General features: G+C 34.1%; 1 protein-coding gene across 3 annotated transcripts in view; it reads right to left on the reverse strand.

Moving 5' to 3' along the window:
• Positions 1 to 12,299, reverse strand: part of LOC100377165 (kinesin-like protein KIF21A) — a 67,803-nt gene that overhangs the window by 16,809 nt on the left and 38,695 nt on the right. The window contains exons 7-24 of one of the 3 annotated variants that reach the window (XM_085501440.1): positions 11,871 to 12,059; positions 11,087 to 11,202; positions 10,163 to 10,358; positions 9,504 to 9,693; positions 8,707 to 8,773; positions 8,118 to 8,243; positions 7,640 to 7,762; positions 7,297 to 7,445; positions 6,505 to 6,525; positions 5,663 to 5,857; positions 4,868 to 5,067; positions 4,258 to 4,365; positions 4,060 to 4,128; positions 3,089 to 3,295; positions 2,591 to 2,659; positions 1,786 to 1,974; positions 1,432 to 1,446; positions 315 to 416 (exon numbers count right to left, since the gene is read on the reverse strand). In XM_085501440.1, coding sequence (XP_085357566.1) covers positions 315 to 416; positions 1,432 to 1,446; positions 1,786 to 1,974; positions 2,591 to 2,659; positions 3,089 to 3,295; positions 4,060 to 4,128; positions 4,258 to 4,365; positions 4,868 to 5,067; positions 5,663 to 5,857; positions 6,505 to 6,525; positions 7,297 to 7,445; positions 7,640 to 7,762; positions 8,118 to 8,243; positions 8,707 to 8,773; positions 9,504 to 9,693; positions 10,163 to 10,358; positions 11,087 to 11,202; positions 11,871 to 12,059 — 2,331 coding nt within the window. The remainder of the gene's footprint in view (positions 1 to 314; positions 417 to 1,431; positions 1,447 to 1,785; positions 1,975 to 2,590; positions 2,660 to 3,088; positions 3,296 to 4,059; positions 4,129 to 4,257; positions 4,366 to 4,867; positions 5,068 to 5,662; positions 5,858 to 6,504; positions 6,526 to 7,296; positions 7,446 to 7,639; positions 7,763 to 8,117; positions 8,244 to 8,706; positions 8,774 to 9,503; positions 9,694 to 10,162; positions 10,359 to 11,086; positions 11,203 to 11,870; positions 12,060 to 12,299) is intronic. The other 2 variants (XM_085501442.1, XM_085501441.1) reach the window with 2 other exon arrangements.

Here is a 12,299-nt window from a genome sequence, read left to right on the forward strand (position 1 = left end):
GCATCTTGCACCAGCCCCCCCCCTCCCACTCTACAGCATACAGTATTAAAATCTCTTTTTGTGCATGCAGCTTACGATAAATCTTGTGTTTATCTCTTGTCAGAAGCACAGAGTTTGGGAAATCTCGTGCACATTGTACCTACGGTATATTACGTTTCGTCCACATATTTCAAAGTGTTGACGTCGCAACACATATTCATCAGTGATTGATACTCGATTGTACTATTACAACAATTTTCAAGGAAGTTATCAACACCAACACATGGCATACACAGCATCAAAATCTATATACTGCCAATATTGTTTACACTCACTCTGTCAATAGATGCTGTTAAAAAATGTTCCAGTAGATATCGTCCTTCAGTTAAAGTACACGAATTAATAACTGCAGTGGCTTCTAAACTTTCACCTTCGTCCTGAAAAATTCAAATGTCAACATAAATATGTTGTGACAAGAATATAAAAAAGAAACTGTACTATGTTTTGTATTTGCTCTATTAGAAGCAAATATCAAATAGAAACAAACAAAAAATTGAATTTATTGTATACAGAATCATTAAATGTGACTTTTTTTTATCAGAGAGTGTATGCGCTACTAATAGAGCAAATACAGTGATCAGAATAAAGTGAATGCACACAACTAAGATGAATAAATATTTTGGTAAGAGCCTACCATGCAAGTCTGTTACTCCCCCAATGACCAAATAATAACTAAATAAGTACTACCACATTATATTAAGGGTAAATATTAAAGATAAAGTTTTATCCATTTCATTTAATTCCGCACTAATCAGAGTAACTTGACAGGCTCACATTTTTTACTACAATTATTTGAAATACAAGTAAGACAACTAGTGATGTCATAACTATCAAAGTTGGCCAAAACATGCAACCGTCTTTCCCTCATCCCTTCCCCTCCAAACTATAAGATGACCTTAACGACCAATCCTCAAGTTAATTTGGACGATACTAGTCGATGAAGACACTCGTGTACGCATGACGATTTGTTTATGAATAAATTAGCATAAATTATCACTTGAGAGAAGTTTTAACTTTATCAGTTTAGAAGCCCCCCACCCCCCATTTTTTCGTCAATTTGCCGTTTTCCCGAACAACTACGGTACATCATTGTAGCGAGCTTAATTTGTAATTTGGAATAACACTATCAAATAGTCCCATGCATTACTACATTTACTAGCAACAACATGCACACATCAAATAATAAGTAAAACTGAAATATATTAGTAGGTTCAATATCAAGCTAATGAATTGTTCAGTTATTGAGTTTTGTATGAATTATACAACACAATCAACTCAAACTCTAAGTATGTCTAAAGATTCTACACCTTTGAGTGAAGCAAGCAAAGACAATGCAAGACACCAGTGAAAACAGAAGAGTAAGAAAGAAAGAAGAAAAAAGTGTAGACATACCGCACCATCCCAGTCCTAAAGACAAGGGGATAACAAAATGAAAGAGTATTGTAGCATGTTAGCGGTGTTGCAAAGCTTACATAACAAAAATCATCATTTGCAAAATTGATGAGGTGAGCTTTGTATGTTGAATATATGTCATCTATGTTTTTATAGCTGAGTTATTCTACTCTGTGATTTACTATCAGTAATTAAAACTAGTAATTCAGTGACAAACTGTATTTTATTTACTATTCTGCTGTATAAATTTTGGGAATCCAGGAATTAAGCAGAATTAAAATTACTCATCTAAAATTTCATCAGTCTCAATGTAATGATACCAAAAACAAAAAAAAAACAAAAAAAAAACATCACCTTGGTTTCGGTCATTTCTACCAGATTTGCTTGACATTCTTGTATATTTTCTTGGACATAGTCAATGTTAGCACTAATACTGTCTATCTGCTCACGATAGTCCCTCGCCAAATTGTCCTGTCCCATGGACTGAGCAGTTTTGAACTTTCGTCTCAGCTTGTCTCTATCTTTACACAACAGTTTACGATGCTGCAGAGAAATAAAAAAAAAAAAATGATTATACTCATGAATTATTTTGGCAAAAAAATGACAACACAATATTAGTCATGATAAATTTTGGCTGCCATGCTGGATTTGAAACTGCATGACCTTTTATGTGTATAAGGTGACATGAGGTCATGTTTAGAAATAGCATGTTGAAGCCATTGACACAACGTGTAAGGCATGTTTAATATATGCATAAATGACATACGAAATGCTCATTTTGTAGAGCATCAGCATATTGTTCAGTAGGGGAAAACTAAGGCAATAAAAAAATGAATTTGCACAATAACCCCCCCCCCCCCCACTGTTGTACAGCTTTCCGATAGTATTTTTTTATGCATCAAACATGATTGTCTTATTACCAATATAATAAGGAAGTCACGCTGCACTAGATCTGAAAGCTAACCCAAAGGCATTAAGATGATAACGAATTGGAACAAATCGATGTAAGAAGAAGTGACTGAATCAAACACACATATACCACCTCATAAATTTTTAATTAGACAGAAAATTTTGGAAAAGTCATTGTGATAATGACGTGCCTGAATGGTAAGTTGATATAGTAAAGTATTACAAGGAAAGGAGTAGTACAGCTACTTACATGCATGAACCTTTCCATGTCATCTTCCATACACAATATTGTCTGTCTACGGGTAACAATCTCTTGTACCTGAAATACACAAGAGCAGGTGATTATGAGGATATAAAAATACAAACTATACAGAGGCTTAATGAGTAAAAGTAACTTATCACTATAAACACTGTATGATGTGATACTCAAGGCAGAGCAACACTCTGAAAAAAATCAATCTCACTTCTGTGCGGGAAACCATATTCTACAATCAAACATTGAGTTACAGTTACACTTGCAATGTGCGCTGAACTGCATACTTCTTTCTTTTTTTAGTCAAACAAGGTGAATGACACACAATACAATGTGGTGGACACTTGAATTACAAGGAAGCTGTCCGCACGCTATTCTAGTATAGCAAATCAATTCCATTGGATGATATAAACCAGTGAAAGTGTCCCATTAAATATCAATAACTAGTAGTTATAAAAACCCACTAATGTTGAGACGAAAGAAGTAAGTTCTTACCCTTTTATCAACAGATTGCCATTTATGTTTGGCAGCTTTAGTTGAATATTCACTAGTTCCTTTGCGTTGATGTTTTTTCCTAGTTGCAGCTGACAGTGGTAGTTTATCCCTGGTATTTGTAATTCTAGAAGTATCCGCTCTCTTGGTAACTCTACCAGCAGCCTTATCAGACATATTACTCTTCTGAAGCCGCCTTAGTGAGGCAACCTATAAGGAGTGCACAACAGGTGGTGAAAACATGTGTAATAAGCTCAAATAATGGTATATGTAGTAACATTATGTAATAACCGACAGGACAGGTTTATAAGTCGGAGAAACATGTGGAATTTAAGACAAGGAATAAAACTGATTTGCCAATGTGAATGATTAACAAATCATGATTCACATCAATGTGTATCATAACATGTGCGAGTATTCTCCAGGCATCAATTAAGTGTATCTAATCGCTGTATTTGAATATCTGAATCAATTCTTGTATGCTTACAGCAAGTCTCAAGAGTATTGGGGCAGTAAGTCAGCAAACCTGCTCACTAATTCGCTGACATGTTTAGTTTTGTCTATTAAAAACAGTCAAACAATTCTGCATACTCTTCAGGTCTTGTAAAAACTTCATAAACTTTTAATAATCAATTTTTTTTTTTTTTAGAGATGACTTGCTTGTTGGTGACAGATTGTGAGGCATCTGCTTTAGTCAAAGCCAAAGCAGTTGGTGAATTAGTGAACAAGTTTGCTAAATGGTTAACCAAATACTTCTGAAACTTGCTATAATGCACAAATATAATGAATGCTTGAATACCTCTAGTGATAACACAAAAACATTGAACAACAAACAGCAGAAGGATAGTCAAATAAAACACAATCAAATCCCTGGAATACTAAACTTATTATATACCAAGTGTTGATGTTGATTAATTACATATTTTAAAAAAATATTATGTGAATGGGCTTGTGGCACTAAATATTATACACACCTCTTCTTGTTTTCTTCGAAGAACAATTTCTTTCTGTCGTTTCTCTGCTTCAAGTGTTTTGATTTTACTCTGGAAATAAACAAGAAAATCACAAAAAATTTTCTAACTGTATCCAATGAGTAGGCACGTCTCAAACTAAATTAATTCATAAATGATAAAACTTTCCCAACAAGTTTTACGTTTTTTTTATATACTAACATCCTTTTTCCTGTATTCTTTTTTCAGTTGAATCATCTCGCGGTTCTTTTTCAAATCACGTTCCCGACTTTTCTGCTGCTCTTCACGTATGTTCTTCATCAGTCGAGTCTGTTGTGAAAAAATGAAAAAAAATATAATATATACCATGTGTAATACAGAAAAACATGGGCTTAATATGTAAATGCCAAAGGTTGTTTTTGGTCAATATAAATTGTATTTGGTGGGTCAAGCATACAATAAATGCAATTTTTGGTTTATTAATATTCTAATAGAGTACAACTTGTTTTTCTGCAAGTATTGTCTATAATGTACGTTTAATATCTACCAATTATAATTCATTTCCATTAATACTGCATGTGACTACATAGATGCGGATGCATTATACATGTAGTCTTACAACATCAGTAATAAAACAAAGTTAAGATTACAGAGTTCACATACAGTCCCAAGGTACATGTACATGTATAGTGCCACATTAGAAGCTTGGCGGTATAAACAGTGCACAAACTGATTTCATTCATCCATTCGTAAACTAAACTTGCATCTTGTTCACAATTTTCATTCAAGTTTGTTAGAAAAACAAAAGTCTGATGATAAAATCATGACAAACCTTGCTTTTTTTCATCTCATCCAGTTCATGCGACAATGTTTTCATTTGTCTTTCATACTGCGACTTGTGTCTCAGTAGCTTAGCATGTTCCTTCTGTGCAACGTCCAACTTCTTCAGCTCGTCTTTCATTTTCCTGATTTTCTTCTCATATTCTTCTTTAATCTTGTGGGCTTTTTCTTGTGAGTGTGACTCTATGCTACCTGTAAGGACAATTAAGATTACCACATGAATATATGCAAAGGTTGGTTCTAAAAAAACTTTAGATGACGTTACTGTTAAACATTTTTTTTCACTGATGACATCTATTTTAACCGTTTCACCACCAAACTTTCCCGCCCAAATTAGTGTGTACTTTTTTCTCACATTCTTCAATATTTCTGGAAATGAACCCTAATTTTGAAGCCAACAGACAAAATGCGAGTCAATTTTGAGTTTTTACTGAAAAAAATTTGGCTATTTTCTCCAATCTGCTGAAGGAAAGTGCAGACTATAAACGGGACTATTTTGTGAATTTGCAATGAAAAGAGAGAACTGGTGGTAAAAAAATGCACATGCAAAATAATTATTATTTCCCTGGAATTATTAAAAACAGTAAATTGGGCATGGTCAAAATAGTGAAATTGAATAACAGCAAAAATGAGGAGGATCTGGTGTTAGTTCAAAACACATACAATATTAACAATAATGACTACATGCTTCTTCTTCTATGCCTTTTAACCGAACATATGTACAGAAAACTGGCTGTTTATCATATGATACACCAGTGAAACACACAAATAGCATATTTGTGCATACCTAAATTATGCAATACTCTGTCTCTTTCAACCTGGGTATCTTTTATTCGATTTTCAAGAATGGCCATCTTTTCCTCATATTGCATTTTTAATGTTGACAATCTCTTCTGGCTTATCTCCAACTCTTCAATCAACTTCTGTTTGATGTTGATCTCACATGACAACTCAGCCAAGTCTTCCTGGAGCTGAGTCTCCTCTGTAAACAAGATGAAATCACAAGTTATAGGAATACAGAAAACGTATAAAAGGCAACTCAAAAGCCAGCCGACCAGCGCATACAACTGAAGTCGTTGTTGAATTGTGGGAAACATGTTTAGATTAGATATGGGGGCAAAGAAAAGGAGAAATTAACTTTAACGAACTTTGCATGTCACTAGTAAGATTGTACAATTAGAATTTTATTTTATTTCTTCCAGTTCCACATATAAGGAAATTTATGATTATCAAACCAAACTGAACTCATGTCAAGACCTAAAAAACACTGCTGCATTGAAACTTGGCAGATGTTTCACCAGTGGTAAAATTGTAATAGAAAAGCCTTCATTGCTGATTGGTTGTAAACCTTGAAAGGAAGGCTATGGTGACTGAACGCTTAGAGTGACCACATAGTTTTAATGATTGCATTTACAATGTGATATATTACACTTCAAATTAACTCCCTGCAGTTAGCATGTTAAATATTAGTAAAGAAATGATAAATGCCGCAAAATCCAAGCTTGTATGGTAAAGCAAAGCAATGTACAATAAAAACCAGTCAGTCACCAATGGCAAAAGCTGAGAGCATTCTGAGAACATCCAAGCAGTATCAACATGCAGAAAAGATATCCATGTAGTTGACTTTACCTTTCAACAGTCGCTCAAGGACTGTGTACGAGTTATTTAGAAGACAGAGAAAAGGGGAGAACGGAGATTGACATGAATGGTGATAAAAACATTAGGAGATATAGCTAAGTGGTATATAAGTGCATGGAGAAACACAAAATAATACAGTATTTGGACTAAATAAATAGAACCAAAGAGTAGACGGTGGTTTCTGGAATTGGCAACTCTATCTTTATATAGTTGTAAGGTAGACAGAAAAACTATTTAATACAAATCTGTATGTAAATATTTATCACTTTAGTAACTAAAATGCACATCATTCATAGTTGTGATGTTTGGTATAAAATATCACTAATTGTTATCACAATATTTGCATAAAGTGGTGTCATCTTATGGACAGTCCATGGAGAAAATCAAATCTAGCACTGGACCAGACTTCATTTTAGTGATACAAGAATTGGGTAACAATTACTCGAATGACGCTAAAACACTAATTTACAAAACAGACAGAAAGTTTATTTCAAAGAGACATTGATAGTAGCGTAACGTTTCTGCCGTCGACAGCCTTAGACATCATGCCTTATTAGCATAAATCTGCATATAATTTGTAATCTGAGTTATGTAAAATTACAATTCATTTGTTGCTTTGGAACTTGAAGCTGGTCATGTGATATAAAAGTTATTACTCGATATTACTTGTTCATGGAGCTAGTTGATACTTAGGGGGTGTCGGCTCACGGATAAAGCCTATGACATCACTTGTATCAACCAGTTCTAAGAACAAGCGATATCAGATGACACGACATAATATACCTTTGTCTTCAGAGTCAGATTCATCACTGCTACTACTGCTTTCCTCCCCTTCATCTAGAATATCATCTGCGCTCTCTCCATCTCCATCTCCTTCCCCCTCCCCCTCATCAACATCCCTCTCATCATCAGGTTCATTCTCCTTGTCAGATCTGTAGGAACACAATAAATCAAACGCAATGAATATGATACATTAAACATTTATGAAAGTCTAATAGCTGTGAAAAACCTTTGCATACATTACATACCTTGTGTATTAATATCTGCATTTTATAATTAATTCATATTAAATATTGTTTGATCCTCTGTTACTTAACATACATGTACAGTTCTCTAAACAACATACCCTTGACTAGGTAGTCTTGATCGCCTTCCACTTTCCATCTGTTTCATTTTCTCCACATCTTTCTTTGCTTCTTCTAAGATTGCTTGTACACGATCTGTGCCTGGTGACTCACAGTACTCCATGCTACAATATATATATATATATATGATGTTGATATATGAAGCTGCTGAATGAAGTCTCTACTCTCAAAGAAAATCATTGCTTTGCAACATGGGTCACTGATGCTGCGTTACAAGCTCAGTAATCAGTTTAATTCAAAAATTTCCAGCATAGTATTGGACACCCATACACATTAGCAATGAGTGTGTGTTGTATGTATGTAGTACATGTGTATACTTATCCATCCAAAACATGAAGATTAAAATCATGCTACATTGTCAGAAGTTGTTTTCATCAGCATCAGCATCAGATACATGTATATACAGATCACCCACGACTAGTTGGGTATCAGCCAACAAAAAATTTAAAAACTACATACTTAGAGAAGTCTCCACTGGTTGTTATTGAAACATGGGCTGCATTCATTGAATAAGGAGTTTCTGATCGCATTTCCGATTTTCTCCTCAGTCTGGCATTCTCTGATTCCAGCACCAGTACTTTTGACCTGTGTTGGGAATAATGATATTGGTTACAACAATCATCACCTACTGTACAGCTATCAGGAAATTCAAGTCATCGTTGCATACTTGCATCACCCTTTTTCACCAAAGCAGTGGCAATGTACACTTGTGAAATCAAAAAGATGACCTGACTTCATAATCAGCCATGCCTGCAAGATCAATTCTTATCAGAAAGGATATGTAGTGTACACTAAAAAACACCATTATCATGATCGCAACCAGTCTAATCAGTGTAACGACACTGTCATATAAAGTGTGATGAAAAATGCAGGATACCATCATGAAATATGCCTTATCTTAATGTGGTAAATGCATGACACAAATATGATAAAAGTGGGAATGTGTGCAACAGCCCCACTGTATCTTTTGTCACCAAGAACTACCGGCATAGTAGCACAAGCCTTAGCAAATGAAACCAAACAGTGAGAAGCACAAATAAATACTGACCTGAATTCTTCTATTTCTTTGATGTAACCTTCAATCATGGATGCGACTTCAGAATTATCACCATCAGCTGAAAGGTAACATGAAATATATTATTACTACCATGTGCATACTTGATCTACTAACATGATACAATGCATCTTTTATTTAATATGATATATAGTAGATAATATTTGGTAATCGTTGTTCCATTTAGTAACTATCAAAAATAGCTAGACATTTCAAGCAATAACTCTTAACTGATAGCACAGAAGAAAATGTTATTTTATTTAATAGATGCTTATAGAAGATTGCCATCACAACTACAGCTTTCTCATAATATGACTGTCACTGAAAAATGTTAATTGGATTGATATGTGTACCCTATTTGTGCAGATTTGTCAGCTTTTTGGAAGATCTATTAGATATGATGGAGACTCCGACAACAGATTTAGTTACATTGAATGTCACTATTAAAGTGCTGACATATAGTGCATTTTGCCACAGAAACAGTTTTCCTGCTTGGGACTACATGTGCTGCCATCTCTCTGTCAAATGGCAATTTGATGGGATATCCAGGTGTCAAACATGCCTGGTTGAATACAAACACCTGCAGACCCTAACCAATGTTCCCCTAAAGTTGCATCCATTGGTGAATAAATTTCAGCCTTCCCATTGAGTCTGTGGCACACTCGTCCAGAGTAGAAGCGATCATTTTTGGTGTCCAACTTTAATAGCTAAGATTTGATCTAGGGTCTACAGATTATGCAGCAACCACTACGCTACCAATGACAAATATGTATATATATATAAAACCTTACCAAGATTAGAAATTGCATATCTTGCTTGTTCTGCCAACATCATGGATATTCTAGCTGTTTGACCTTCTATTGTATCTTGTAAGGCCTTGATACGTGTACGTAGATTGTTATTCTCAGTTTGTAGCATGGTATTCTCATGAAACAAATCATTGATCTCTTCAACTCCTTCCTCATTCACGATCCGTTTGCCCTAGGGATAAAAAAATAATATTAAAAGGCATTGATAACATAAAATGCTAACTTCACATTTCTATGACAATTTGTTTCATATACAAGAAGTACAAAAATCCATCTTCAAAAGTAGTATCGATACATCCACAATGAGTGTTGTGCGGAATAACATTGACTTGTCTCAATCACCTGTACATTAATCCACCTTGTCCTTTTAAAAAAATGCAACAACAAAAAATGATAAAACATATGTTTGCTTGCTGCTTTAATTGTCAACTCTCATTTCAAAACTGCATAAAATGCCTATTAACTCTTCTTTGTAAACAATTTATCGTCACTCTAAAATTGAAGGTTGTCAAACCGGCGAGTACAACGCTGTACAGAGACATCATAGCAGATAGAGATACATGCAAATAATTAATGACATTTCAAGCTTCCAGATTTCCTTGTGTTCACTGCAGAATATAACAACTCTTACATGTACTTACCTGTTTATATTCAGCAAGTTCCAATTCCAGTTCTTGTAATTTAACTCGTAGTATAGCAATTTGTCTACTACTCTTGTCTTGATTGACACTGACTTTGTTCTTGATATTACGAGCCCTGTTAGCGTACTTCAATGCATTCAATGTCTCCATGAAATCCCTGTCTGTTGGACTCACACATGCTATCATTAGGGTACGACTGAAATCAAAAAAATTAAATTGTTGCACCAGTAAATTACCGGTAGAGAAAATGTCAAATTCGGACAAATTTTTAAGATTTGATAATTTGAGAGTACTTTGTCACAAACACAGCCTCACGAGACAAGCAAAGTTTCAATTGATACAATATTTTTTATTTCATTCCATTTATGAAAATGTATTTCTTATAAAATTAAAACTGTTGTATAGTACACACTTAGTCGTCAAACTATTGATCCAGCAAGGAAACATTAAATAATAAAAAATCCATAAAATGGAGTCTGATATACTGATTGGAGAAGAAGTAGGAGGCAAACATTTGGGTTACTACATTAATATTCAGTGTACCATAAAATCTGTATTAGAAGCCGCATCACTAATATAAGTCTCACCTATTTTATTTGAGAACCAAAAATTCATTGTTTATCATATGTGTAGATGCTCTAATAGAAGCTGCATCCCGTCTGTTGCATTGTATCATTTTAATAGAAGCCACGGCTTCTAATACACATTTTACAGTACATCACTATCATGAATAATGTATAAACTATGTATTACATAACAGCACCAAACACATTACATTATCGCATAGGAAGGCCATATTTTCAACAACGATTAGTGTTATAATAATAAATCTGTACCTTTCAATACAGAATAAGATAATTTTATGACAATACAAATTAATTACTTGGTACAATGTAGGCGTACAAATAAAAGGAATGCAATTACCTATTTCCACCTAGCGAATCTTGCAGCAATCTTGTTAGTTTAGAATCTCTGTATGGCACATGACTGGCCTTTTTAGATTTGTCCCCTAAAGCACTGATCACATTGCCTAATGCCAGCTGAAAATAACAAGAATGTAAACATAATTATCTAGTCTGCCAAATCACAATGTTTTCAATCTATCTATCCTCACAGAGTGCTGTTTCAAGCTTTAATAATATTTTAAGAGTGAAAGGATATGATTGGTCATCAAGTTCAAAAAAAAGATTGCAGTAGCAATACTGTAAAATATTTTAGCTGGAATTAATTTTCACTGAAAAGACTTTTTGGGTGTTTTGTGTGGAATTTATTTTCACTGATTTTTGACAAGTTGAATGGAAAATATAGGAAAAGGTATATTCGCTGGATTTTATTTTCACTGAATCATTCCTTCAGCAAAAATTAATTACAAGCGAAAATAATGTATTTTACAGTAAGCTGATTTATGTATCAATACTGCCCCTTGAGGGCATACTTCATATACAAATTTTCTTACAAATTTCTGGACTCAATCTCGTATTGCTTTTGCAGAACAGCTGGTATTCTTTGTATTAAAATCCAGTTATCTGATGGTTTTTACAATCAAGTCTTATAGATGTCTCATCCCCAGTGGTCGTATTTCTATAATTATATAAGAATTCCTCATATCTTGACCCGTAAGACATTGTTAGTTAAACCAGCATAACAGAAAAAGGTAATCTTTCATCAAATTTGTACATAAAATAAAAATATATTCAAAATTACTAACCAGACCACAGTTGATTGATATTCCTTCCTTGGCTCGTTCACCCGTGGCCCCCGTTCTCTTCAACCTTTCAGAGCCAGCTAAATCCACAAAATGAAACTTTGCGGTTAAAGTTTCAAAGTCAGACATTCCTTCATTGTTTTGGTTATTATTATCACCTTCCAATTCAGAATCTTTATTTTCATTTTCTTCCTATTAAAAATAAAACTAAAACTATTAGTGTTGATTTATTACTATCCCAGTGTTCACCTTGAACAGGTTATCAAGGGTACCTTGCCCCTTGTTGTAACAAATAATAATTCAAAATTATTATTCTTTTTTCTCCAATTACAATTCAGTAGATTTTACTAACATAATGCTGCAGAAACTGATATAAAGAAAGTTGCACAAAAGAATTTCTCAATGAAACCCTGCAACTATGCTATGAATCAA

The sequence above is a fragment of the Saccoglossus kowalevskii genome, chromosome 7 (assembly GCF_978046115.1).
Source record: "Saccoglossus kowalevskii chromosome 7, keSacKowa6.1, whole genome shotgun sequence".
In the NCBI taxonomy this organism is placed as follows: Eukaryota; Metazoa; Hemichordata; class Enteropneusta; family Harrimaniidae; genus Saccoglossus; species Saccoglossus kowalevskii.